At 37.2% G+C, this 25,074-nt stretch overlaps 2 protein-coding genes across 3 annotated transcripts in view; both read left to right on the plus strand.

The window, feature by feature from the left end:
- The first annotated feature begins 7,498 nt into the window (after positions 1–7,498).
- On the plus strand, positions 7,499–10,942 carry LOC135848862 (alpha-glucosidase-like). 2 transcript variants are annotated; one of them, XM_065368932.1, is made up of 10 exons: positions 7,499–7,734; positions 7,808–7,987; positions 8,089–8,249; positions 8,343–8,468; positions 8,574–8,815; positions 8,936–9,131; positions 9,233–9,473; positions 10,211–10,409; positions 10,538–10,681; positions 10,788–10,942. In XM_065368932.1, the coding sequence occupies exons 1-10, from the start codon at positions 7,584–7,586 to the stop codon at positions 10,879–10,881; spliced, it is 1,734 nt and encodes a 577-aa protein (XP_065225004.1). In that variant the 5' UTR covers positions 7,499–7,583; the 3' UTR covers positions 10,882–10,942. The 2 variants fall into 2 exon arrangements, with proteins under 2 accessions (XP_065225004.1, XP_065225005.1); XM_065368933.1 differs by having other exon boundaries at positions 8,107–8,249.
- A 13,123-nt stretch (positions 10,943–24,065) lies between these two features.
- Positions 24,066–25,074, plus strand: part of LOC135846343 (adhesion G protein-coupled receptor L4-like) — a 178,006-nt gene continuing 176,997 nt past the window's right edge. Inside the window, exon 1 of the mRNA XM_065365375.1 lies at positions 24,066–24,232. The gene's annotated coding sequence lies outside the window, so the exon portion shown is untranslated. The remainder of the gene's footprint in view (positions 24,233–25,074) is intronic.

A 25,074-nucleotide genomic window follows, 5' to 3' on the forward strand; every position in this document is an offset into this window, starting at 1 on the left:
TACGTATGAGAGCTCCGGCCCTCGGTTAATATTATTCCATAATTATCAGTTGGGTGTCAAGTGTTGAATTGGTGTCTCGTGTAGCTGTTTTTGGTTTAATATTATGGATTTTTGCACATTCTGTGTTCTTTGATTGAGTTATGTAATGATAAATATGGCCTTTCACGGTAAGAGTAATCGTGGTGATTACTTGGAGGAGAAATCCACGGACAGCCGCGAGTGCGAGCTTAGTTTGACTCCCATCCTATCATAGGTAGGGGGAAAAGTAGGTATCGTGCGAGATGTTGAACGTTAGCTCGGTCTAGTCTTTCAATGTTTGTTGTAAAGACAGGAATGTTTTAATATGGTCAAATACTTATCGTGTTTAATCGGTTAATTTTGGTTATTTGTAATTGCGAATCCGCGTATAATATGTTAATTGTTTCACAAAGCATTTGAAGACATTGTAACATTGATCATGTTAATAAATAATGTAACATGTGAATATTAAATCGCTTCATTTTGTGATACCAACTATTCTTTGAATTCGTGGTAACAAATTAATTTATACAGAGTCGCATGATAGGATCAGGAGTCTCATTTAGCTTGCGGTTATTCGGTACCCATCTGTTATAAGACCAAATTTAGGCTCTACTAGGATTTGGGCTTATAATTTCGCGATATTTCTTTACAGTTAAAGTGTGTTCTCGCGATTTGTGATACAAGTAGTTACATCGCCCTGGCCAGGCTAAGTGGGAATAAGACATGTATAATATTGCTCACATCATTAGTAATCAAATCATACCGCTCTTTAATTATCTTTCACAAAGCTGGTTCTAAATTTTAGTAGGTAATCGATTAATTTTTGTTTCAAGTTTTCAAAATTCCGCATCTCGATGGCTAGCATCTTGTGGGCTAGCGTGACGCCAATTCCAGACAGACCGCCAGCGGAAAAAAACATATCCGTGTCAAAATCATCCTAAAATTTTTCATTTAAAAGCTAGGTAGTAAATGTGAGATTTTAAGTAATAGGTTGATCTAGATATCAATTTCATACAAGGATTTAACTTTGTACGAAACACAAATAAAGTATAAACTGATAAAGTAAATGATTGTACTTCAGTTTTAATGCTGAATTAAAACCTGTTGATTCAGATACCTTACCTACCTCCATGCCTGCTCAAATACTCGTACCTGTAGGTAGGTCTAGGTATACGTGAAACTTAATAGAAAATTGATTTTTTTAATGTTCAGAGCATTTAAGAATGATAAGAATTTTATATGTTATGATGATCATTAATGTTTCGAATGTATGCTTTTCATACTTATTATAAAAACTATTGAAGATTTCATTTTTTTTTTTTTTTTTTTTTGAGTTATAAATACTGCATAGAGTGAAAAGAGAAGACTAAAAACTGCAGGATAAATCAGAAATGATTGATCTACGTATATGTACTTACTACATGTAAATGGGATCTTCTGGACATGAGATGGTTTCACAAAACAAGCAAAACCTTTGCAAAATTCAGTAGAATTATGTCGAATACGTATATATTTTTGACTAGGTAGGTAGGTACTTGTACAGTGAAATTTAACAGACCATCTTTCAGACAATTTTTACTGGGTGGCCAATCCAAATTTCTGCATGGGAAGGGGATGTATCGATTTTGCAAACACATGCTACTTGATTCAGGGAGAAGAGGGGTTAAAAAATCTTAGAATTTCCCACTGACCAATCGAGTAAGAATTCCAAAAAATTATTATCAAAAAATTGTATAATGCATTTCAGATATTTTCAAGTGAAATTTGCGATCAACCTTTGGGCATCCACAATTTGTAGAAAATACGTTAGGTACCTCATAACAAAAATACAGTCATTATCACATGTTCAAGAAAATGCTGAAGTTGAGAAAAACAGAAACAATGAAACGCGGAGATTTTAAATCTTACATAATTTCTACTTGGGTGTTTGCATTTATCAGGCACAATAAGGTACAAATTTATTTTTAAGGTCACCACAAAATGTTTGAGGAGTGATGATGAAACTGAAAATTTGTATACAATCGAATATTTTCAATTTAATTTTCTTCTTTAAAAAGTGCTCGTCCCTTCAGTTCTCAAGATAGGCAACATGTTCATCTTGAGTGTTTTTTTGGTAATGGTAGGTGATTTGCATTAGTGTGCAAATTTTCATATTGATCATCATTTTCTGAATAATTATCTTGTTCTTATTAGGTACAAGTACAAAAGCTCGATTGGAGTTGACGAGCTGGCGTTCGAGTTGATTAGAAAAGAAATCATCCACGTAATTTCTATGATGTCCCAAGACCATAAAATGTCGTAGTTGTTAGTTGTTTGTGTGGTTTTTTTTTTTTTTTGGTTATCAAGTCTTATACCTACTTTTGATCAAATCAAAAGAAATGAAAGGTTTCCCCAAATTTTAGTCTTATGAAATTTTTCGAGATCCTCCGCCTTCGCTCGTCGTAAAATTAAACCACCTTAAAAAGTGCCTATCAAAATGTCATTTAGGTAGGTACCTATATTATATATGATTCCAACTCGACGAGGTTTTCAATTACCTACATAAAAACAGAATATTCTTTGTCAAGAACAAGCTCTAAAAACAATGATCCAGATTTGAAGACATCTTTACACCTTGATTAAAATTCAGTATGATTAGAAAATGCTTTTTGGAGTACACAGTATGACGATAAAGTTCTCAGGCTTGTCTTCTGCAACCTACATAAGTGACGTTAACTCGAATAATACCGACAGCCTTGACAATGACTTACTTATCTAAGGAGTGTGCATGCAAAATTTCTTCACAATCGGTTAGTTGAAAGGGAAGAAAGACGTGTTTTCGCGAAAAGTGTTTCGAGATCTTGTGCATGCGTTATGCAAGCGTTAAAATTGAGTTTGAAAATCGAGTAGGTACAGATGTGTAGCAAAAATTGTGTTGGAATGAAAAAAAAAGTTTGTGGGAACTTTTACTTTGACACGTCAGAAGGTTTTGAGGAAGAAGACCACCTTGCACCACATTGTTATCAACTTAGAGCAGAAATGTGTTGGAAAACTTAACACAATGTTGATTTTTTTTCTGTGATTCGTGAAGAAGCTCTTCATCAATCATGAAGTTGTTTGTACGTCCGAGGCAAATTGTGAGTGGGATCATGAGGGGCATATTCCACCCGGACATAATGTAAATCCAGACCATGCGAAAATCCTAATAAAAAACCTGATACCTAATTGTTGCCAATCAGCCATTATAGTGCAGAAAAAGTCACTCATCTCCAATATTCCGCTCCTGTATCATTTGAAGTCCAAAGAACTTTACAGCTATATTTAGTGAAAATCACAATCATAGAGATTATGCTCTTTACCTCCACTAATTTTAGACTGATGAGCCACAAAAAATAAATACCTATAAAGTCTACCATCGGAAAAAGGTAGAGTTTTAAGGATTCGATGTTTTTATTTTGGAACTAAATGGGAATGTGTGGTACCGTTAGGTACACATGTCGCCGACTCGCGACGTATGTATATTGATGGCGCTAGGTGGAATGCTGACGGAAAAGAAAAACGCTGATGTCGCGAATAATTACTCATACCTATCGTAAATATGTATTAGAGGTGTAATGGATTTATACTTATAAAGACTACGATGAAAATATATTGAAATAATTGGTGCATGGTCACTGTCGAGTATGTTCTTTGAGTGGTGGAATTCGGGTGGTCTTCTGCACCATATGTGGCGTCCGAACAAAAAATTTGATGTTGTTATAAATTAGATTTTCGTAATGTGAACAAGATAGCGCGATCCTCCGAGCAAAAATTCGTCGTTTTTTGAAGATAGCGCGATCCTATGTACAAAAATTTGTTGTTTTTACAAGATAATGCGATCCTACGTCCGTTAAGTGCGGCTCATCCAGTTTTCTCGAGAAATCCATTATTTATTGGTTCAAATAGTGTTAATACAGAAGAGCATACAAATGATGTCGGTCAACAACCATTGGAAGTTATTTCAACTTTACTGAAAACGCATTTATGACCTTTCCACACGAATATTCCATTTCCAAGTCTGACACCCAAGGAAAAATCAAGATTGTATTCGACCGTTCTGAACGAAAATTCCAATTTCCAGTCCAAGGCCCAGGAAAAAAACCAACGAGTCCAATATCGAGTAGTCAAAGATTGATCTGACATTCCAGCTACAATGATCGCAATCTACAGATAGCATGATCCTACGTTCGTCAACCTTTCTGAACAAAAAGTCCAATTTCCAGTCCGAGGACCAGGAAAAAATCCAACGAGTCTAATATCGAGTCAAATATTGATCCGACATTCCAACCACAATGATCACAATCTACAGGTACATGATATATGGCTGTTCTTTATATCCTATCCAAAAATCCTCTACCTATCTACACAAAATGACCTTCCAACCTATCCGTATTTAAGAAATGTCAAATCTGTCTGAGTGGATAAAAAATATTCCCATTGAATTTGTGAGAGAAATAAATTCCATTTTAAAATTAAATTCCCCTACTGAATCGTATAATTCTCAAGGACATGAAAGAAGTGAAAAAGACCACTCCAGACACCTTTTAGCAAATTTCCTCAGAAATAATAGTAAAATATTCGAGTAGGTACCTAAAAACTAATTTTTTTGACGGTGAAAATAAAAAAATTTACGAATCAAAAGAAGAAATAAGACTTGCCAAAACTGAAAAAGATCTAGAACTTTTGAGCATAGAAAATCTGGAAGCCATTCCCAATACAGAAAAAGAAAAAACCCCAAAATCCGCTGATAAAAATACCCAAACAAAAACAAAACCGGTTTCTGATAAAAATATACAAACCAAAATGACGACCGAAAAGATAATCATAAAAGAAGAAGCGAGATTCCCAAAATTTGACCCAAAAAACGTTGAGGAAACATTAGAAAATTTTAGTCTAATTAAACAAATCAATGGTTGGGATGATAAAGAGGCAATAAAAAACTTTATCCAAACACTTGAGTTAACAGAACTCAGGTTCTTTAGGCAGCTAAGAGAAAGTAAAAAAGCAGAAACTTGGGAATCCATTGTGGAAAATTTTTTGGCAAACTATAAGGAAAACAATTTCTCTGTCAGAAATAAACTCAAAACAAGTAAAAAAACCGAAAATGAAACCTACAAAGAATATGTAAGGAAAATAATTAATCTGTGTAAGAAACTAGATGTAAAAATGGCGTTCAAAAACATGATAGAGTACATAGTTGATGGACTACCACCCCGCGATTCCAATACCAGAGAATTTCTGAAAGTAAAAGATGAACTAGAACTAAACAAACTAGTGCAAGAGATCGATGCTGTGGTAGCCACCAATAAGGGAAAATTAGATGTAGAGAAAATGGAGAAAGTATTGAAAGAAATAAGGGATGAGATGGTGAAATTGGAGATTGAAAAAACAAAATGGAGAGATGAAAAAGAAAAAGAGAAAAAGGAAGAAAAGGTATGTGTAATGGCCAATGAGGATCAAGATCAGACACCTCCGCAGTTTCCATCACCTTATTCCAATAATTTTGTGTTTCCCCATCAAAATTTTGGATATAATATGTATCAAAATGTGTCTTACCCTTACCCAAATATGTACCAAAACCCGAATTTGTATCAATAATTTATGACATCAACGAATTCAATTGAAAAAAAAAAAAATTATCCCTACTAGTCTTACATTAAAATTCTGAAAAATGCGGAAAACAAAATGAATGAAAAAAATAATAATTCTAAAAAAAATCCCTTCACTGTTGCGCAATCACCTCGAGAAAAATGCTCAAATCGCCAACAGGTGAAGGAAGAAGAAAAAAAATAATAATTTGAAAAAAATGACTTAATTTTGTAAAAGAAGAAAAAATTTGGAAAAATGAGTATCTGATCTAGATCCTGAGTACATAGGGCCCCAAAAGAATTATGTACAAAAGAGAATGTATATCATGAATAGAACTGTTAAATAGGAACCAGAGAAAAATGCTCTGAAAACCTTAGTAAACTCTCGATTAATGACAAAACCTATAACATCCTGTAACTTATCCTTCCTACAATTCCTAAACCCCTCTCCTTAATCAATCTCCTCTCCTAAGTGCACTTTTCACCCAATGTTTTCCTGTTACAGGATGATTATTTTCATTTACCTACCTAGAGATGTAATGTAAACAACTAAGCAATATGTAGATGTATTTCAATGACTTGTTAAATAATGTCTAGCTACGTAGTAGCATAACACTTATGCAAAAAAGCATAGTATACTGTTCTCTCATTATAAATATTTTGTTATTATTACGATTATCAACGTTCAACGTTAAACATATTATACTAGTTTTACTTATTTGGAGGAAGGCGGCATGTGGTACCGTTAGGTACACATGTCGCCGACTCCCGACGTATGTATATTGATGGCGCTAGGTGGAATGCTGACGGAAAAGAAAAACGCTGATGTCGCGAATAATTACTCATACCTATCGTAAATATGTATTAGAGGTGTAATGGATTTATACTTATAAAGACTACGATGAAAATATATTGAAATAATTGGTGCATGGTCAGTGGTCACTGTCGAGTATGTTCTTTGAGTGGTGGAATTCGGGTGGTCTTCTGCACCATAGAATGTCCATAGGGTTTCATGGGGGGACATCAGCCTTTAGCAGCTAATTCTTTTGTAAATCGACAACGAATGACAAGTTAATTGAGTACTTATTATAATGTTCTTCTACCTTAAGGTCAAAAATTCACGCTCACTTGAAACAAAAAAGTAAAAATAAAAAAAACAAATTATTACATAGCACAAACAAAAATATCTTCCATCAATTTTAATGGGTCGAGAATGTGGCTCAAGGAATTTCAAGGTCGACAAAATTGTTTAATTCGAAGTGTAAAAGTAGAGAAGTGAAGGGTAGGGTAGTGTCCAGACCAGATATTTGGCCACCTAAATCACAATATCGCCGTTGGACATATTTTACTTGAACTCATCAACACATGTTGCTTGAATGTCTAGGCTACACTAAATACATAAATAAAATTACCCAAGTAGTTGTATTAGGCCTCACCTTCAAGTACTTAAATGATAGGTATTAGATAAAATTCGGCCAGACATGAAGACATTCACATTTTTGAAAAATCACGACAAAACTGCATGGTGGACTTTTTTCAGGTAAGTAAAATCGATCAGAAACACAAGTTAATCCTACCTGAAATGAGTCGAGTGGTTTTTTAAACACTTCTATGTAGGTACATTATGTTACGGCATGGTTTAATTCAACGAGACATGTACAAAGCGAAGCATTAAAGAAGCGGAATTTTTCAAAAAAAAAAATTAATACAGTCTGCTCGAATTAATGATATCGAATTTTCCGTACTTTCATTCATTTACATAATGCAATTTACGTACTACGTTATATTTAAACAGGGATTAAAGTGATTACGATAGCACCCAAACACAGTACTGAGTGTTTTTCCTTCTTCAAATTTATATAATATATAGACCCATCAAGTCATTAGAAACGCCACACAATAATTAGACGATTGTTTCGATACGTAAATTTACATACCATATTTTCAATTTTCAAAATGAAGACATTATTTGTACTTTTAACGTTGTGTATGTTACAAATCTCGTGGTGCAAAATCGATCAAACGTGGTGGAAACACACGACCATATATGAAGTATTTTTGCCATCTTTTAAAGATGGAAACGGTGATGGAATGGGTGATCTAAAAGGTACGTGTCCTAACAGAAAAAAAAAAAGATAAAATAATGATGACTAATGTTAACTTTTTTTCATTTTACAAAGGACTGATTTCAAAACTGGATCATTTTGTGGATTTGGGCATCGAAACAGTATATATTACTCCTCATTATGAATCTCCAATGGTGGACAGTGGTTATGATATAACCAATTTTGTCGCCGTTAATCCAGTCATGGGAACGATGGAAGATTTTGAAATGCTCATTAAAGAGATGAAAATCAGAGGTAGGCACATATCTATAACCTTACTTAATTATTTTATAAGAAATATCAATGAAATATTAGGTAGGTATGAGAGCGAATTGAAACAATTGTTTTCAATTTAGGATTGAAACTGATAATAGATCTGATAATAAATCACAGCAGTGATGAACATCCTTGGTTTATCAAATCAGTCAACAAAGAGCACCCTTATACTGATTATTTCATATGGAAAGATCCAAAAGGATATGATACCAACGGAAAACCTACAGTTCCTAATAACTGGGTAGGTATTTTAAAATTTAATTTTTACGTATTTCTCAACTCGAAAATTGCATACCTACTTATCAGTAATGTACAATCTGTTGGAAAAATATAGCTCAATGTTTTCGGTGGAAGTGCTTGGGAATGGAACGATAAGAGAAAACAATTTTACTACCATCAATTCACTCCCAAACAGCCAGATTTCAATTTGCGCAATAAACTATTGAAAACTGAAATAAAGGTTCTTGTAATTTATTACTTCGTGAAATTGAATATTCTCACAATACACCGAAATCCAGATTACCGAATCATAATTGCAACTACCTTATCTATTTTAATTTTGCAGAAAATATTCAAATTTTGGTTAGATAAGGGAGTTGCTGGATTCAGGTTAGACGCTGTGAAACACTTACTAGAAGATGCTGAATTTAGAGATGAACCAGTTTCTTCTCCTGATATAAAAGTACCAATCCAGTATCAAGACTTGAGACATATTTATACTCAAAATGTATGGGATTCTTATCAATTCCTTCATGAATTGCGAGTTTTTATTGAAAGAGTTACCAGAAAGTTTACAGATTTTGAAAGGTACACAAATACTACATATAATCCATTAGGTAGCTGTAACTAATTATAGTCTTAAAATAGGCTGCTATGAATAATACATCGTTAACATAAATAATTTTTGTGATTGATTTTTTTTGGCAGAGTTTTAATTTCAGAGGATTACGTAGAAGGTGAATTATTGACCAAATATTATGGCACGGAAAAATATAAAATTGTGCACGTGCCTTTGAATTTCAATCTGGCTTATATAATTCGTTATGAAAATGCAAACTATTATCACAACGTCATCAATGATTACCTCAGAATTTTACCAGAGGGGGGCACACCAGCTTGGAATGTAAGCTATACTTGCTCAATTTTCATTCATAGACTCGACTACTTTCTGCACATAATTTTTTAACACTATTATTCTAATCAACTCGCTATTCATTTTTACAGGCAGAAAACCATGACAAGTTTAGAAAAGCTTTCATACTAAATGAAGAGTTTGAGTTTACATTCGCTTCGATGGTGTTAACGTTGCCTGGCATGGCGTATCTTTACTATGGACAAGAAATAGGTGTGACTGGGTCTAAAATCAGGCCAGATCAGGAAGTGAATAAATTCCCCGATGATTTTACGAAAGTCAGTCGAGATTATTTCAGACACCCTATGGCGTGGGACGATTCGTTAAATGGAGGTAAAAAAAAACTTTTTTTCTCATTACCGACTTACATAGGACGTTCCCTCGCAATGTTCAAATTTGCATCAGAAATGGCTACGCCTTAAAACCGCTCCCTCCTTCGGGACTCATCTTCATCAAAAAAAGAGCAAACAGTACAAAAGTAGGCAGAAATCCACTATCAAACCACTTTTTCAAAGTTGGAGGGATCTTTGCTTTTTGGCAGTACTTTTTTTTTATTTTTTGGGAGGGACTTCGTCCTCACCACATACAATTTTTTTCTTTTCATTCATTTTAAGAGTTGTCTTTTATGCAGTTGTAAATGGAGTGGAGAAGGGTTGCAAAAATGAACCCCCCAAGAAGTACACCCAGGTTAGCAACCCCTCCCGCATGAAGATGGCAAATTTCAGCCTCCTAGGTCAATTTGAAAGGGTGGGAGCGTGACATCAAATTTTTCAAGGTTAAAAAAAAAAAACAAAAACAATTCCTTCTCTTCAAATTGCTCTAGAAAGCTGATGTATCGATATGGTATTCATCTTGATCTTCTCTGTCCCTATTTACCCTCTCCTAAAAATTTAGTCATCATGCGAATATGGACTCCAGTTCATCTCCACTTGACCCTCTTAATCCGTACAAAAAAAAAACAGGCTGAAAACCCAAGAAAAAGCATAAGATTGATTTTAAAAAAATATTACTTACCTACTTATGAATTTTATTTACGATATAAGTACATTGAAAAATGACTTCATTTCAAGGGTTCACAAATAACGAGAAAGCATACCTGCCTTTAAATTCTAATTACTGGAGAGTTAATGTAAAAAGTCGGAAAAGCGAAGACAATGCAGGTTATTATCACATGTTCAAGAAAATTGTAAACTTGAGAAACACTGACACGCTGAAGTATGGTGACTTTAAATCGTTTGTGATTTCTACCTGGGTATTTGCATATACGAGGTAGGTGATGAGTAAACAATATACTTATATATTACCTATTATATGAAATGGGTCGTCAGACCCCTCTGTGAAGTTATAATTCTTGAATGGTTCAATTAAAATTTTTTCTTTGAATTTAATTTTTACAGGAAATTAGAAGGGCGCGAGTCATACGTCATGATTTACAATTTGGGAAGTGAAACTGAATTCGTCGATCTTAACGATTCTATCGATGATTTACCAGAATTCATGACTATTGAAGTAGCTAGTCCAAATTCAGGTTATCAAGTCGGGTAAGTCTTGAATCATTACGCAGTATTTGAAACTTTAAAGTATAGATTCTCTTTTGAATACCTAGCTAATTCCAATTTGATTTTCTTTTTCAATGTTTTATTCCAGAGAACAACTGCCAACAGGTCAACAAATTCCTAAAATATTGATATTGAGACCATACATGACTTTGATTCTCAGTACACGATCTTCTAATGCATGATTAAAATATAAAACGTCTTTTATAACATGTTTGTATGTATATACACGTTCATTAAATATAATTTACCTACTCAGATGAAGCGAAATTTATTCTGAATTACTCAGACTTACATGGACATGGAAAAAAATTGATTGAATTACGATCCCTCAATGAAAATCTCCATTCTCCATATCGTTCTTTTCATTGTAACATTCAAATCGAAATCAGAATTTAAAAATTTTTCCAGAAAGCGTGAAAATTAATTTGGGCAGCTGAAAATCGAAATGTGGCTTATTTTCAACCTATTTATTCACTAGGTGACTAGGATGGGTCGTTTTCCAATTTTTTCCAAATTTTTATGGAGCCTGCTGATAAAAAATTATGGCTATAGATGATCTCATTAAGATGGGGAGAAAATTCCAAATTATTTGGTCGACGTTTGACTCCCCCACCGGCTCGAGCTCAAAGTTATCAAAATTCAAAAAATTTTCAATTGTTTCTTTTTTTTTGTTGAAATTTTTTAATAATTCCAGGTGATCTCTTGACATTCTTAGTAGTTGCATAAATGATCATTGATCACTTTCAGATCATTATAAAAGTTCAAAATTAATTTTTTCCAAAATACAGAAATTTTCAAAATACCTATTTTGTTTTTTTCTTCAAAGTACGATTCATCTGCACCTCAAGATAGTATGGTACACTTAGAATTGAATAACTGATTTAAACGTGCACGTCACGGTGGGCATCTGAGCTAAGAAATCTATTTTTTCCGACACGCATAAAATTTTTAAAATTTAAGGGGCGTGTCAAACGTTGACTAAAAAATTAAAATTTTTCCTATGCTATATAGGTATTGAGGTCCTTTGGTCATAATTTTTTGTTGTAGGTACATAGACTCCATCAAAATTCAAAAAAAATTGAAAAACGGCCTCCCCTCACCCTTTACTACTCACCAGAACTTTACGTGTATAAAGTAAAATTTTATGTTTTTAGGGAAATTTTTGAATGAAGGAATAGCTGCAGGCCTAGAGATAGTAATTTGATTCCTTCAGAAAAAATTTTAAAATTCTGGAAAAATCGAAATTCTTAAAATGGTGAAATTCTGAGTCGGGAGTTTGGATTTAGACAATTTATACCAATTCGCACAAATTCCAAACATTTTCCTACAAATGAAAGCTTTTAATTTTTCAATTGAAACGTTTTTGAGTTTTTTGTCTAACGTTGATCAAAAACGCATTCGAAATTTTTAAATTCTGGAAAAATCGAAAGTCACGCTGAAGGTTCTACTTTTACAATGGCTTGAAATATTGAAATTCAGATTCTGAGGGTAGGTTTTTAATAAAATACGTCCATTCATGCAAATTCAAAAATTTTCTTACCAATAGAGATTTTTTGACATTTTGAAGTAAATATGCGTGGCTCAAAAGCAGGTACTCGAGAATGCCACCGGAAATTCTGGTCCAGAATAAGCCACGACTCGATTTTTTCCGTGCCTTCTGGAAAAATTCCAAATTTTTGAAGAGTTTGAAAATTGGGCTGTAGGCTCCAGAACGCCCGAAATGGTGACATTTATTTTTGAGAAGTTGATTTTCAGGTTCAGGACTATACTGTCCATTATTTTCACTGAATAAGTATTTAAAAAAATTTTTAAAACCATAAAATACCGTCGAAAATTGTCAATTTAGATTTTCAAAAACTCGCCAAACGTCGAAAAATGAATTTGAGCAGCTGAAATTTTAATTTGAGAGGTTTCAGGCCATGCTACGTACGTATTTCCAAAAATTGCCATCTCATTCAATCGTTCAAATCACCGACGAACTCTTTGAGAGGCTTACTTGTGTAAGACTTCTTCATGCACTGTTTTTCCCCACTCGAAGTACGAGGTAAGTAATTACCCCGACGTGTTTGATTTCCTCAAATTTTTCCGAATACATACTTACATGGACCTCGAAAAGCTCTTGTAAATTATTCCAACAAATATCCTTCACTGTGTAGGAATGTGGTAATTTTCCTTCTTTGGATAGGTTTCATATTTAAACGAATCAAGTGTTTGCTTAAAAACTTTATTTGTCGAAATTGACTGAAGGAGTTTTCACACTCATAAGAACTCGAAGACACCAATAATTCGAATGATTTTTTGAACGAAAATAGGTATTTATGTATTTCTTGCACAAACACAAGAATAAGTCGATATGTGAACACAGCCCTCAAAATAGAGATTCATCAAGGCACAAATCTATGATTTTTTCAGCATCTCTTCAATTGGAAAGTTACATTTCACTACATAAACCATTACACAATAATCTAAAGCAACCAGCTCGAACCAAAAAAGAGATTAATTTCATTTGCGTCACTCGAGTACTCGAGAATATTTGAAGTAATGAGTTACGAATTTTTTAATTAGGCAGTTGAGAAGCGATGCAATTAAATTAACACTTGAAATTGATTGGAAGATCCACCATAGAGTGGTTGTGATGTAATTTTCTCTCTTGAAATATCGCGAAGGTTTTTTCAATACCATATCTAAATTTTATTTAGATCGAGTTGACGACATTTTATTTCGGTCATGATTATTCTTGAAACAGAAGTGTATTTGAAAGTTGATTCACAGCATTAAAAATTCAATGCAGAGTATTAACTATAAAATAGGCATCACACTCGATCATATTTCAGTTTAAGATACACGTTTGAAGAATACAGATGCGATTACTTCGAACTCTATATTTTGTGTATCAGTCAACTTGAATTTAATAAGTAAATTCGTTTGAAAATAGTCGAAACGAATTATTTTATACAGGTCTTACAGTGAAGTACAGTGAATAGTTTGGTTCTATTATTTTTCTAAAAAAACATTGGATTTTAGAGATAAACGTTGACAATGAATAGGCTATTTCTAATTTTTTGCCTATTGCAAATCTCCTGGTGCCAGACTGTGGATAAAACATGGTGGAAATACACTACCATGTATGAAGTTTTTCTACCATCTTTTAAAGATGGTAATGGCGATGGAATGGGTGACTTAAAAGGTGTGTAAATCAAACAACGCGATATGGATCAATATCACAAATAATCCAACGAAATATTTCTTTTGCAATTCGTAGGGCTGATTTCAAAACTCGATCATTTTGTGGATTTGGGTATCAAAACGATTTACATCACTCCTCATTACGAGTCTCCAATGGTGGACAGTGGTTACGATATTACGAACTTTACAGCTGTGAATCCAATGATGGGAATGATGGAAGATTTTGAGACGTTGATCAAAGAAATGAATTCTAGAGGTAAAAATCTCCGGCCCTGGGCTACAGGTACCAAGTGAAGGCATTTTGTTAAGCGATTTTTCGTGCAGCATAAAGTTTTCACATAAAAGACCAGACTTAGGCTCGGTACAGAGCACCATCTGGCAAAAGTTATCAAACGTTGTAAAATCTTTCGTTTAACGGTTAGAAAATTTTCTATCGATTAATTAATTGTGCGGTACACCTCTTCGTGGTCAGGGCTAGAAACGATTAAAAGGCTTCCTGAAGACCCTGTTCCCGTTAAACGGCACAGGAGAGGGTATAAGTACTCCTTTTTCGGCTAAGCTACCCACAAAGCCTTCTCGGACAAGACTCACCCGACAAAGAAAGAAACCCGATTTAGACAAAACTCTGAAATGGCTACCAAGGCGACCCCTCAAGGGAAAACCATCCCAACGGTAGCAGATGCAGCAGCGCAAGCGGCGAATGCCCTAGCGAGGCAAGTTAGCTCGATTGCGAACTCGGATGAAGACCCAAAGCAGAGCCAGGAAAACCTAGAGACAGAGCTGCCAGCGGTTGAGCCAGGACACCAGAAATGGCGAAAGTCGAAGAACCTGCTAATTGATTACTTGATGAACCCAGCTAAGAAAATCAATAAGGGAGACTCTGCGTATATTCTTAAACAAGTTAACATCATGGAGTTAGAATATATACAAATGGCAGCTGAATTGGCGTACTACAAAGGAATTGTGGAATCAGGGGCAGGGGCGCAGCCAAGCTACGCCAAGGCGGCAGCCACTGAACCCCAACGGCAGGCAAAGATCAAACCAAAACCGAGAGCTACGGTTATAATCCGGCCTAAAGACAAAAACACGCAGGACACAAGTGAGATCACACGACAAAAAGTGTGTGCCTCCTTGGATGCCGGGAAGTCTGGAATAAAAGTTAAGTCAGTCATTAAGACGAAGACATCAGCTATCATCGTTGAGGTAGCCTCGGACCAAGACATAGCGAAGATCCAAGAAGACCAGAAGTTAAAGGACTTGCAATTCGAAACGGTAAAGCCAAAGAGAAGGAAGCCGAAAGTCATTATCCTGAGTGTTGATCGTAGCATGGCAGAAGAAGACATTGTAGGTAATCTTTATCGTCAGAATGATTTCTCTGAGTGCGGATCACTAGAGGAATTTATGGCAAAAGCGAAACCGGTGTTTAGAACGGGTCCAAGGGATAAACCTTACTGTCACTGGGTAGTTGAGGTGGACCCAGGAATACGAAAACAAATTCGGTCCAAGGGGCGAGTTTACCTAGGGTACGCCTCTTGCAGAACGGATGATTTCATAAGCGCAACTAGGTGCTTTAAATGCCAGGCGTTCGGCCATACTCAAGCGAAATGTCGTAGGACAGAAACGGTCTGCGGTCATTGTGCAGAAATCGGACATACAGATGCAGCTTGCGATAAGAGACAGGAAAACGCAAAGTGCGCTAACTGCGTCTTTGCCAAGATACCGTCAGACCACAGTATTTCCAGTCGGGACTGTCCATGCTATCGGAGCGCCTTACGAAGGGCGGCTGAACAAACCGAAGCATGACCACGCAAGGACCTGCAGTCAAGTCATCGCTGAGATTTGCTCAGGCAAATCTTATGCGGTCTGCTGAGGCCAGCAGTACGATGGAACGAGCAATGGCATACTTTGGAATCGATGTGGCGTTAATCCAAGAACCCTATGCTGGGAATAACCAAAGAACAAGGAAGACCAGAATCCTAGGACTTGGGCGAAATCAGGTACTCAACGCGACAAACGATGTCCCCATGGCGGCAATAGCTATTGGCGGACAATCAGTCGATGCGGTCATGACTACTCAATGGACAGAAAGTCACATTACTGTGGCTCGAGTCGAGACTAAGAATGAGCATGTGTATGCGATCAGCGTATACTGCCAACTTCGTGATCCGGTCAAACCGTACCTCGATAAAGTCCAAGCAGTACTCGACGGACTAGACCCAGGGGCCAGAGTTGTCATTGGAATGGACTCAAACGCGAAATCGACCTTATGGGATAATCCAAGAACCGATCCAAAAGGACGCGAACTCGAACGATTTATACAGCGAAACGACTTAGTAATTATAAACGAACCCGGAAATCCGAAAACCTCGGAAAATGAGCAAGGCGGCTCCAACATTGATCTGACTTTAGCGACCAAAAATCTGGCAAATCGACTTACCGACTGGACGGTACTACCAGATCAGATCAGCAGTGATCACAGACTGATCATATTCGAGTTAACCCTAGAACGGCCTGTACTGGAAAATCAAGAACATACCGGATATAAAACTAAGTGGGCTCGGTGGGATGAATACCGGGAACAACTCACTCAATTGGACTCAACCATTCCCTTAGCGGGAGACCTAGATGGGAAGGTCACTCGGCTGCGAAGTATTATCATTGGGGCTGCTGATGTTTCAATCCCCAAGGGTTCCAAGAAGTCAACAAAAGTCAGATGGTGGAATGGCCGGTTGGCGAATTTGAAATCCGAGAAGACCAGGGCTAGAAGGGAGCTGCAACGCAATAAAAAGCGAAGCAACCTCTCTGAGTCCGAGAAGTTGGAATACCTCAGACGGTACAAGGCGGCTTCGACCAAGTACTCGAGGGGAATATCAGACTCAAAACAGGATAGCTGGGAAAGATTCAGGCAGGCCAACAGTAGCGAAACCGAGCCATGGGGCGTGGTTTATAGCCTGATAAAGAACGATGGAAGGAGAAGAATGATTCAAGCTAGTCTCAAGCGCCCGGATGGAACGTACACAGACTCGCTGGTGGAGGCGATGTCTCAAATCGTAGAGGACAAGATTCCCAACGATGACGAAGCTACTGATGAGGAATCACATCGAGCAATAAGAACCGAAGCTCAAGGAATCCGGAACTCGACCATCAGTGAAGAGGATATTCGCCCATTTACCCGGGCAGAAATCGAGAAGCAAGTTAAGAAGCTGAAGAGGGGTAAAGCCCCCGGACCGGATCGGATAATGAACGAAATGATTATCGAGGGGTGGAGCGCCATTGGTGACACCATCCTCGACGTTTTCAACACGGCATTATCAGAAGGCGAGTTCCCAAGAAGCTGGAAACAGGCCATCCTTGTGCCAATACCGAAATCACCAGATACCGTTCCGTCAGACACTTCAAAGATTCGACCCATCTGCCTACTAGACAATCTCGGTAAGCTGTTAGAAAGATGCCTAGCAGAAAGACTCCGAGACGAAGTTGGTCATACGCTTTCCCCTTGGCAGTTCGGCTTCACCAAGGGAAGAAGCACGGCTCAGGCCATAAACAGAGTCTTGAGTAGGAGAACGGAAGGCGTATGGAAGTACATCGTCGGCTTGTTCCTAGACATTAAAGGGGCCTTCGATCGGGCCTGGTGGCCGCTGATCTTAGTGTGCCTGAAGAAGAACGGTGTCCGGCCTGATACTCTGCGAATGCTCAAGAATTACCTGGAAGAAAGAACGGTGAAAATGAAAGGAGAAAGCAAAGAATTCTCCAGAGAAGTAACTGGCGGATGCCCCCAGGGATCGGTACTTGGACCGATCTTATGGAACATCATTTTCGATGAGCTCCTGCGGCTTGAATTGCCAGAGGGCTGTGAGTGGACGGCGTTTGCGGATGACGCTACAGTGACCATCGGGGCGAACTCCAAAAGGCAGCTACAAGAGAAAGTTACCATCATCACCGGGCTGATCAACGACTGGGCAAGAAGATCGAAGATGAAGTTGGCCGCCGAAAAATGTCAGCTGTTGACACTCTCAGGAGATGTTAACCCCCCGATGCCTATTGCAGAATTGGCAGGAATTAGAGTCAATTTTGAGGATACTGTACGGTGCTTGGGAAGAATCATCTCAGCAACCGGTACGATGAACGCACACGTGCAGTTTGTCACTGGAAAAGCGGACGCAATCTTTGTCAGGATAAGAAGAGCTGCGGGCAAAGAGTGGGGTTTCAAGACTGTGCAGTTGCAGAAACTCTACACTTCTGTATACTTGCCAATTGTGACCTACGCGCCGTCTACTTGGCCAGAAACGGTAGGACCGAAGGACCGAGAGAAGCTTCGATCATCACAGAGAAAAGTACTCATCTCGGTCACCGGAGCATACCAGAGCGTATCCTACGAGGCCCTCTGGGCAATTAGCGGATCAATGCCGCTGGACTTAGAAATCTCTTGGCGAAGGAAATATGTCATCGAGAGCCACCAGTTGCCCACCGCGGCAGCCCGTCGGGAAAGGAAGCAAGTCCTGATAGACGAGGCAGTCGAGAGGTGGCAGCGAGAATGGACCGAAGAACGACGCACCAATAAGAAGAAGATAACGAAACATCGAGAAGACGAGACTACCGAAGAAGAAACGATCGAGTCAGAGACTGCCAAGCTCACCAGGGACTTCATTCCTGATGTGAGGGCAAGACTACAGCAGGGGCTGGAGGTGAACACATACGTTACCCAGCTCCTGACCGGACATGGCGACCTCGGGTCTTACCTTAGCTGGAGGAAGAAGATGAAAGGAAAATGCGCCAAATGCAGCATCGAAGAAACCGAGGACGTCCGGCACGTAGTCTGGGCTTGTACTCACCCTGAGCGAATAGCGGCCCGAGCCAACCTCAGAGAATCTTTGGACCTTCCAGGCTGGCCGTGCCCGTGGCCGGACCTGCTACTCTATGGTGGCAAGCCGTTCTCGACCTTCGCCAAGAAAGCGCTGTCCGTGAAGCCGTGTCGGACCGCCTCCGGGGCGGCTCCGTCTTGACAAGTATCCGAACGCAGCAGGAGCTAGCTAGTAGTGAGTCAGAGCGTAGACGCCCCTACGTACACGTACCAAGGACAGCGCCAACGACAACGACGATCAAAAGCCAGCGACGAAGCCAACGAACGACGAACCTGTTCCAGTTCCAGTCCAGTCAGTACCAGAGCTCCAGCTGCAGTCAAAAATCGAATTCCCGGAAGAAACCAGAGACCACCGAAGAAGACAACACCAAAACCACCGGCTACGACAATAAACCACCGACGATGACACCGAAACCCGAACCAAAGACGAACCCACCCACGACCAGGAGTTGACCAAAAATTTTTTTTTTAGTTATAGTTAAATTTTCTGTTACCATAAGGAGATAAAAGAAATTATTGTTTTTATAAGAAGAAAGAGCTTAAGTTAAAAATTGTTAAGTAGGTTTAAGGGCAGTGATCCTGGGAAATCTGATAAAACATAGCAACAAGTTGTAAGTTAGGTGCAGATTCCTTGGTGAGCCGGAAAAAAAAAAAAAAAAAAAAAAAAAAAAAAAAAAAAAAAGGTAAAAATCTCCCAAAGGGAAAATACTGATGATGAGTAAGTGGAAAAGTAATCCAATAAATTATTGTTTCGAAGGCTTAAAGCTGGTGATAGATTTAGTGATAAATCATAGCAGTGATGAGCATCCTTGGTTCATCAAATCGGTTAATAAAGAAGCACCTTTCACTGATTTTTACGTATGGAAAGATCCGAAATCATACGATTCCGATGGATTACCGATACCTCCTAATAATTGGGTAAGAATTCGAGTGATTTTTATTTTTCATCCAATTCATAATTCAGGAAGATGAAAAAGTTCTAATGATTATTGATTTTATTGACAAACAGCGAAGTGTTTTCGATGGAAGTGCTTGGCAATGGAATGATCAAAGGAAACAGTTTTACTTGGCCCAGTTCCATTTTTCGACTCGAAATAAAGTAGATGATAAGTACTCGATCAATTTTCCTCGTAATTTCTATTAGGTACCTACTACAAAGCTACTAACTCATTTAATTTTTTCTATAGTCATCGAAATTTTAAATGAAGGTAATGCATTGTTTATTTAATTATATACCTATCCACAAAACAAACTACCTATCATCTAGATTAATTGAATCAACGGAGGAATATTGCTAAAAACACTTTGGCAACTCGTGTTTCACTATAGTTGATAAGCCTTTCAAAGCAAATTTCTCAGGGTAAATCAGGTATAAATGACAATTACATGAACAAAGTTCCAAGTCCGAAGTACTTTAAAGTTTGAGCCATCATTTTCACTATACTATATCCAGTTAAAGTTTAAATGCACAGTAACTCACTCGAGAGCCGCTATATTAACCCTTTTGTCAGAAACATAATTTCAATCCTATTAGTGAGTATTGGAGAATTTTCTTCGGAATAAAAATTTGTGGTTGAACTGTCTGATGTCACTAAATTCAATTAGTAAAGCAAAGGGAATTTAATTTTGTAAAGTTGAAAAAAAAAGTGCATCGTAGGTAAATTTGCTTAATGGAGTCTTTTAGATACCTACTACCAAGTCTGGGTCGCATTCATTTTTGAGCAAATTCGTTCTGAAAATAGAAAATTTCTGCAGGTTAGTGTGGGTTGAATTTTGGTTAAGTTTGATTTAAAAAAATTTGAAGAATTACAAATTGTATGTTGGACTGCAGCCATTAATGTACCCAAAATCACAGGAAGAAACTAAACAAAAATCGATTCTGAATTTTTATTGACCGCACAAATTTGATTGGTTAAACGTTTACACACAAAAATGACATCATTTTTATGTAGTTATACATGATCCAAAAATATCTCAAAGTGAGAATACAACTGCCTTATAAGAGCTTGAAACAAAATTACTATGAGAGGACCGACAGGTAGATAGACGACCTTGAGCAGGCAACGAGATGAAGGTTGATGACCTTGAGAGGCCAGATATCGCACCTCGGGAGTAATAAGGTCACATCTCAAAAAAATTGATTTTGATGTTTTTGCATTTTTGGGGTTTGTATGACTCCCCTCAACCAAAAATTACACTTTGAGTTGGGTACATTATCTAGATCTTGTAAAAAACGCAAATGGTCTAACTCAAAATCTCAACAACATTGCAAGTTGTTTGGAGTTATAAGGGTACATCTCAAAAAACTCCAGCTTTTTTGAGCAAATTTCATACATACAAAGTGTTAACAAATAGTTTTGATTGTTTTGAATATTTGTCAGTTAGAAATAGTCACAAGGAGTACATTTTTTATTGGTTTGTACCAAATGGAAAACATTTTTTAAATTGATCACTTTTCAGAAAAATGAATTTGCACAAATAATGAAGTTTTAGTTTTTTGAGAAAAACTCAAAAACTAAGCACTCTAGAAGAAAACTAACGACAATATGTCGATTGGAAATTTAATTCTCTACAACTGTGATGTCATGAAATTTTTTTGGACGCTTCCTTTCGCCTCCACATTAACTTTAATGAAAGGTTATAACTCAAAATGTTTTCCAAACATGGAAATATTTCCTCTTTAAGATTCTATGTATTTTTTAAAGTGTTCTTATGCTAAATGAAGGTAGGATACTAGATCTTTAAAATGAGGTGCTATTCATTCCTCACAATTAATTATAAGTTGATACAAATAATGAATCAAGTTTTTAAAAAAAAGGAAATCATTCTCCTGTAAAATTTCACTTTTTTGAGATGTGACCTTATTACTCCCGAGGTGCGATATACGACCTTAGAACACTAGACAGGTGGATCAGTGACCTTGAGAGTCCACACACATGGGTTAATGACCTTAAGAGGATAGCCAGGAAGACAGATAACCTTAAAAAGTCGGGCCGATGGGTCAATGACCTTGAGAGGCCAGGCAGATAGATAGAAAACTGTGAGTGGAATAGGCAGGTAGGTAGTTCAGTGACTTTCAGAGGCCAGAAAGGTAAACAAATGACCTTGAGAAGTCAACGAGACCAGTTGATAACCCTGAGAGGCTGGATAAACAATTTTGGAAGACTAAATAGGTAGGTCAGTGACCTTAAGAGTCCGGACAGGCGAGTCAGTGACCCCAACAGACCAGATAGGAAGGCAGACAAGCTGACAAGCATAAGAAGCCAAGCTGACAGGTCAATTGACCTTAATAGACCAGCCAGACAGATATAGATAGACGACATTGAGAAACTGGGCATGTGGGTAGTGACCTTGAGAGATCAGCCGGATGGATCAATGACCCCAAGATGTCAGGCAGACAGGCAGGACAGGACAGGACAGGACAGGACAGAGACAGAACAGAGACAGAACAGGGACAGGACATGCACAGGACATGGACAGGACATGGATAGGACAGGACAGGACAGGACATGGACAGGACAAGGGCAAGGCATGGACAGGGCAGGGACGGGAAAGGGACAGGACACACAGACAGATACTTTGGTTACATGACTCACACGCCCAAATAAATACATACTTATGACCTAAGCCGGGCATCAGGCTGCGGAAGATCTCAGCATAAAGCTCAGGGTTGGTCCAGATCAAGCTGAAGACCGGGCCCGCATGATCATATTTAGTATCTTTGATGAATTTTCTGGTAAATTTTTGATAAGTTTTTTGGTGATTTTTAAAATAAATTTTCCTTTGGTGATCTCAATCCATTTGTTAATTTGTATGTACATATTATGTACATTGTACAATAATTGTTGTGATTTAAAATCGATTTTCATGCCATGATGATTCCAAATAATTTTTTTTGTAATAATTCTAAATACATTTCATCGTGGTGATACAGAACAGATTTATCGGTGGCGATTTTTTGACGAATTTTTATTGAAGGGGGGGGGGGGGATTTTTAGAAAAAATTCTTCAGGAGCAACTAATAAAAATTTCAGTTTTTCTTTGCTTAAGTACAATTTTTTCGTGATTTCAAATGAATTTTTTCGCGATGATTTCAAATTTCAAGTGAATTTTTACACTTAACGTTAGTTACATTCTGGTGATTTTTTAGAGCAATTACAAATTAATTGTTGGTGGCATTTTAATTTTAATTTTTTTGTGATTTCAAATGGATTTTTTAGTGCTTATCAGCTTTTAAAGTGTCTTTTGTGGGGGGGGCGGGGTAACCAAGTTATACACCCTGTTACAGCTGATTGCAGCTGTTTAGTTTTAGGTAGTTCAAAATAGGCAAGTTGGAGCAATTTTCGAATTTCTGACACTTTCTATCTTGAGAATCTAAAAAATAATGAACATTCATTTTTTGGTTTTATTGAAAAAACTGTTTTCGTAATTTATAACTTTTCTGGGTTTTCTGGGCACCATAAAAAAATATCAGGTTCGGGTGATCCTTTTGTATTCACTAAAGTGTAGAAATTAAAACAGCGTCTTTTCAAGGGAAGAGGGAGCACCACTTTATTACACTACAGAATGGGAAAGGGTGAGGGGGGAATCATTGAGGTCTTCTTGTAAGCACCATATGATCCCTACTATCATAGGTAGCCTTTTCTGCCTCCTCTAGAACCTTTCCTCTACAAAATTTATTTTCAATTCCAACACCATTTCTGCTGTAACATTTTCTACCTCCCCTCCTCTCACCAGAAAACCCAACCCATATCGCAGCAATTTACGTATTTTTCCCATCTGAACAAATCAACAACACTAAAGAAAAATATAACGACCGAGTAACTCGTGAATTTAACGAATATCTGTGCCATACAATATGTTCATTCGCAGCATGACGTCTTAAATGGTTATTCGGAGTAAACTTTTCTTTTCAACACGCTTTACAGCTTTTTCGAATTAATTAATTGTAAAACTCTTCTCCGTGCAACGAGGAAGAACCGGCGTGAAACATGAAATTTTCCAAAATAATATTTTCGAGCTCATTTTCCTTTCACAATGCTCTAACAACGAATCACTCGGAAAAATGATGATTTCATTTTCATCGTCGTATTTATACGAGTTTGAAAAGATTTTTCAATTTGTTTCTTTCAAATTTTTTTCCCTCTTTCAAAATAGGTAGATATAACAGAAAAAAAAACTGAAAAAAAGAAAGGAAAATTTCGAACGTATAAAATGACTCGTTGAGTATAATAATTACTCGGTTGCTAACGCGCAAAAGCCAACCTGTATAAACGGCGCGTCACAAGGTAGCTTGTACTATCTCGTAGTATGATTCAGTTCAACAAATAAAAGGTGTTTCGTCAGGTCAGCTTTTACCTCCTTTACCTCGGCGGTCGGAAATTCGCGCGTTTTTCGAAGTATTTTACGTGTTTCGATCATGCCTGAAATTACATAAGGCGCGATAATCCTCTCGATTAATTTGCTTAAAAGCATATCCAAAACAGGTATTTATTTTTCAATATTTTTTCCCTTCTGTGTTAGTCGAAATTTCAAGACCGGTGTTTTTTTCTCACCCTGTTACCCCATTAAAATTATTATTTTTTGTAATGACACGTGCTTCTGCGAAAAATACACATCATTCTCGTAAGGTAATAAATTCACGCGGCTGAAATTATTATTATCGTTGTTGCACGGTATTCGCATCAACCACGTGTACGAAGAATATTGAGATTTATGGATGATTTTATCATTTTTATCGTCTAAATAGACCATTAATTTACTCGTGACTATAAAATTTACCTACCACTCGTTAAATTCACCCCTCGAGTTGGGTAAATTTTTACGTACCTACAATATCGCGCAGTCAAACTACAGTATAAAATTGCCACAGATAGGGGATGGATGAAGAAAACCTTGCACATAATTCGACGCAGGTACTATATTTCAAATACAAATTTAAATCTCTCGACAAAGTTCATCGTATAGATACACAAAAATATTATCTTACCCAAGTTACCAGCAATATGCTTAGTAAACACTCTCTCTCGTACGAATGTACTCGACGAATAAATTTTGTCAAGTAAGTTTTCAATTTCTCAACATCTCAGAACGAGTTTTATATTGTATCTACTGTAGGTATTATGTTCTCAATCTGCCAGCTTTCTCGAGTCTACGAGTTAAATATCGACTCGTCAACACGAGAATTTGAGATTTTTTCCACCTTTCAATAATAGTGTGAAGCATTTTAGCATAAACTTTCACTTCGAGACGTGTAATTTCAACACTTTGAAAATTTAATTTTTCAAAAGCTTCGAAGAATTAAGCTTACCTATATAGAATAGGTAGG

This window comes from Planococcus citri, chromosome 5, assembly GCF_950023065.1.
Source record: "Planococcus citri chromosome 5, ihPlaCitr1.1, whole genome shotgun sequence".
Taxonomy (NCBI): domain Eukaryota; kingdom Metazoa; phylum Arthropoda; class Insecta; order Hemiptera; family Pseudococcidae; genus Planococcus; species Planococcus citri.

Bases quoted from the DNA above. Each gene is read 5' to 3' on its own strand.
- LOC135848862 (XM_065368932.1), top strand. From the start codon at position 7,584: ATGAAGACATTATTTGTACTTTTAACGTTGTGTATGTTACAAATCTCG. The intron at 7,735-7,807 runs GTACGTGTCCTA...CATTTTACAAAG, and splicing joins TGGAATGGGTGATCTAAAAG to GACTGATTTCAAAACTGGAT. The intron at 9,132-9,232 runs GTAAGCTATACT...TCATTTTTACAG, and splicing joins GGGGCACACCAGCTTGGAAT to GCAGAAAACCATGACAAGTT.